This window comes from Fusarium coffeatum, assembly GCF_003316985.1.
Source record: "Fusarium coffeatum strain FIESC_28 chromosome Unknown BRIP53273_contig_34, whole genome shotgun sequence".
Classification (NCBI taxonomy): Eukaryota; Fungi; Ascomycota; class Sordariomycetes; order Hypocreales; family Nectriaceae; genus Fusarium; species Fusarium coffeatum.
The window spans coordinates 248,302-252,407 of NW_022157831.1; the positions used below are offsets into that span (position 1 = coordinate 248,302).

General features: G+C 52.3%; 1 protein-coding gene across 1 annotated transcript; it reads right to left on the reverse strand.

Moving 5' to 3' along the window:
- Positions 1–232: 232 nt before the first annotated feature.
- Positions 233–1,606, reverse strand: FIESC28_01383 (uncharacterized protein; the record flags this gene model as incomplete). Its single annotated transcript, XM_031155534.1, has 1 exon — positions 233–1,606. The coding sequence occupies one exon, from the start codon at positions 1,604–1,606 to the stop codon at positions 233–235; it is 1,374 nt and encodes a 457-aa protein (XP_031020481.1).
- Between the last annotated feature and the right edge of the window lie 2,500 nt (positions 1,607–4,106).

Here is a 4,106-nt window from a genome sequence, read left to right on the forward strand (position 1 = left end):
AAGCAACAAAAGACGTAGCGAATGAGAAAAGTGAAACAAAGCAAGACAGCATTACAAGTTGCAATAAATTCGTCGGTTGCCCAACAGATGCGTCTTAAACGTCCTCCGCTAGTTTCCAAACCCAAACAGAACACCTAAACCGCTGTGGTATTATATAGTAGAGAACACTGGTCTCGATTGGTTGCAAAGCGCAAAAACAGGTCCGTAAGTTTCCATCTCGAATATTGTCGCATTAAGCCCTGCGATGCGTATCTCTTGTCGCCCAGCCAGTTTCCTGTGCTCGAGGCTGAACAGGAACCCACTGTCCTGTTCGGGGATCCTGTTCATGCGGACCTGGGCCAGGGGCTGGGCCAGGAGGTCGACCTTCCATCGCCCTCAATGGCGGCAACCTTTCGCTGTTGGCCGAGGATGCAGCTGATGATGGTCGTGATGGTGCACCGTAGCCCGACATCGGCATGGGCGGCAGCCCACTGGGAGATGCGCTTGGATGCCCGCTCGTGACACTCGCAGGGGAATATGGTGGCAACGAATATTCGGGGTGGTCATCGGTTCGACGTCGCTGGCTTGGTCTTTCGCTTGGCATTCCTTCACCACCATAACCCATATGCCCCGATGCCAAGGATCCATTATCTGCATAGGAGTTGCTCGTTGAAAACGTCGGACTTGGGGGGCCTACGGCAAGGCCATTTATCGATGGTGTGTTCGCGACGATATCCCGTAGGCGATTGCGGTCATCGCGGTAAAAGTCTCGTTGCTGCGTCAATTCCTCAATCCTGATTTCCATCATTCGTCTTTCATCCCGAAGCTCTTGCAATTGTTTCGAGTTCTCTTCCTGCATAATCTTCTTCTTCCTTCGGTGCCTCGTCGAAGCCACAGCATTCCGTTGTCTTTTCTCATCTGCTTTCTTGGACGCATGGGAAAAGTCCATGTGAACTGGTATAGGTGTCTCGCTTCCAGGAAGTGTCATGAAAGCATGCTGTCCCTCAACGCCGAAGAGAGATCCCCCTGTACCTTGCCTTCGAAGTGTTTCCGACCATAACGAAGCAGTGTCATTTTGAGGTCCGGGACTGGGGAAAGGTCGGCCAGCCTGCATATTAGGAGAGTACGAAGTCTGGGGGTGGACTGAAGGTGGCTGCTGGCGAACTGTCGCATGGTTGGGCGGCAAAGTGGAGTGAGGACCTTGGACGCCAGGTGAAGCAATCATTCCCTGGGAATGCAACCTACCAGGTTCCGAAAGTGTCGAGGGAGGGCCAGTTGGCATCCCGGATGGATGATGGAGATTGGGGTATTGAGACCTGGCGTCTTCGGGTGTAATCTCTTCGAATGGTCGCTTTCCATGCAACGACGAAGGTTGACGGCCATCAAAGTCGCGAGATGGGACGTGGCTGACACTTATAGCTCGAGGATGTTGTGTCGGGCTAGCTTTATGTCTTGGGTTGCTCATTGTGGGAAAAGGATACCCTGCTACGGGTGAGTTGCGTCCCGAGGCAGGGCCACCAAGAGGTGTCAATGACCCTATAGGTGTACCTGGAAGAGAAATCGATGCAGTCTGGCCAGGAGGGAACGATCGTGTCCCAGGGTAAGGGCCGGGTGTTGGAGCATGCATTGTAGGGTCAGAAGGACGAGCTGCTGGTTGAAGAGGTCCGTTGCCCCCCGAAGCCACTAGCCGAGGTTCCAAAGGGTTGAGGATGTTATGGACTCCCAAAGTCTTTGTAGGGACCTGCTGCATTCGTTCATCGCCATTACTGTACGGGACATTGCTCCCATCGTGGCGTAAATCACCAAGCTGTCCGTGCCGAGTCGAGGTTGGTGAAGTTAGATCATCTCCCAAGGGGGACCTCGAAGAGCGGCCTGGGACATGTTGAGACGCAGGTCCAGTATGCGACATTGAGACAAGACCGCTTGTGCACACCTGGCCACGAGGGCCAGTGCATGGATCTTCCCCGAACTTAGCTATGGATGGTAGTTTATTGTCCTGGCTAGCAGTCGCTTTCGCTGAGGGGAAGTCTCGAGTAGGCCAAGTTGGTGTCGATGGTGTCCGTGGTGAGTTGGGAGATGCACCTGTGGAATCTGTTGCGGCAGAACCGGGTCTGCTTTGAGGAACTGGGGCCTGCGACCACAGGCTTGTCGACGGAATAGCCAGATTGATTATGGTACTGCGGACTAGATGGGAAGATAACCCAAACAGTCCTGACTTGAAGTGAAGGGTTTGAAGAAGACCAAGTAAGTCGTGACGACTTCGGCTGGAGTAATGGTCTTGTCTTTTATAACCCAAAACCTGAGTAACTCGAGAACCGTTACTGTATTAACGATTGAAAGAACAGAAATTAGTGCACCGACTCGTTGTGAGCACACAAATCAGAGTGTCTGGGTATGAACTTCAGAGCAACTATTGATTTTGAAGCTCAAGCGAACCAAGGCAGATTATTGATGAAGCTGAACCACGCAAGTGCGGTCGAAAGAAGCCGGGAATCGGGGCAGGGATATATCAAAGAATGTGCAGGCCAGCCAGCAAATCATAGACTTAAGAGGCAAGCTACCACTCTGTATGGCTGATGATGCGTGGCTATGATGAAGCCAAGTTCTCAAGCAAGCGTCTCGCCTTGTAACTCAATTATTGGCTCTGCTGTACTTGGTATCCCACGTCACCTCCGTTAAAGGGAGATCTTGCAGTTGGCTGAGATGTAGCACAGAACTGCAAGGTATAAACGGTAATTGGTGGCTTTGGCTTTGATGGTGCCTTGTCGCTGAGAGGGAAGGCTGATGGGAAGTTGTATAGCCTAGTACCGTAAGGCGGCGGCAGGGCGAAGAGGGAGAAAGATGACAGAGGTGAGAGAGAAGCAAAGAAGTGCCAGGCACAGGAACTGGCTGGTGATGTAAGATGTATGGTTCGCAACACCAACGAGAGAAAATATCTAGGTATGAGAAGCGAGTCTGTTCAAGGATGGGGCTACTGCAATTCAGAGCCACACTGTGTGGTATCCTTTATTTGCTCTGGTACGAACATGCGAGCCTTGAACTGGCCCTGGTACGTACGGCGACCTGCCCTTATCAAGCCCCAGAGCTGGCCTGGTCATCTAAAATCGACGTCCCACTTTGACTTTTAGCGAAAGAAGCCGTGGTTAGTTTCTTAGACTAAGCTGGGGGTTGAGAGCTAGGGCCCAACAGTGAACAAGCTCTTCGTCAAGGTGATGAGATGAATGGGTGTTAGTGCCGGGGAGCGTTTTGACCAGGGGCTGTGAAGACTTGAGATGCAGACGCTTGTACGGATACATACCAGGTCACTTAAGTACCCTTGTTCTGTAAACCTCGCGGTGCCAAGTCCACAGCAAGGCTTAAGAAGACCGGGGGGTGCTAAGGGTCGGGGAGCTGCCGTTAGCTCTGCCGTTCATGTCAATTTTTTCCTTCGTTTGTCTTTGCTTTACGTAGTCGGTGTGCTTCACATACAACTGTCGAGAGCTTCATGGCCATTGCCACCACCGTTCGAGCAGATAGCGAGAACGCAACATGCCTGAACTGATTGTTAAGTCCACTGGACGCGACAGAAGAAGCATGCGAGGCCAGCAGGTCCGCAAGGAAGCAGGCCTCAGTCAAGAAAGTTGTGGGATGCCGTGCAGCTCATCCTAAAGCTAAACTGAGCTCGACACCGCCCATCATTTAACTAGCTTAGAAGCTGGCGGGCTGGCGGGCTAGTATCCAGGCATCCGGAGCCTAAGGGAAGCTAAAGCGGTCAACGGGAATGCCATGTGTACGTATCCGCAGTATCATGTACGGCAGCCGTGGGCACGGTTGTACTGCGATCATATCAATGCATCACTCCCGCACAAGATCAAGCGCGGCCCGTCTCGCCCAAGCCCAAGCGTCACTCAGTACGTTCTATACGTATCCTACTCACTAAATTATCGATCGAGTTGCATGCGGATGCAAATGCCAACAAACGCACCGGCCTTCCAACGAACGACGGGAGCGCAAGGATTGTCGCTGTAGGCGCGAGGTGGGCTACTGAACCTCATCTAAGTGGAAGCAAAGAAGTGTTAGCAAACCAAGGGCAACCGCGGTAACGCGTCCAATGCAAATCCAAAAAAGCAACAAGACGGATTGGAGAA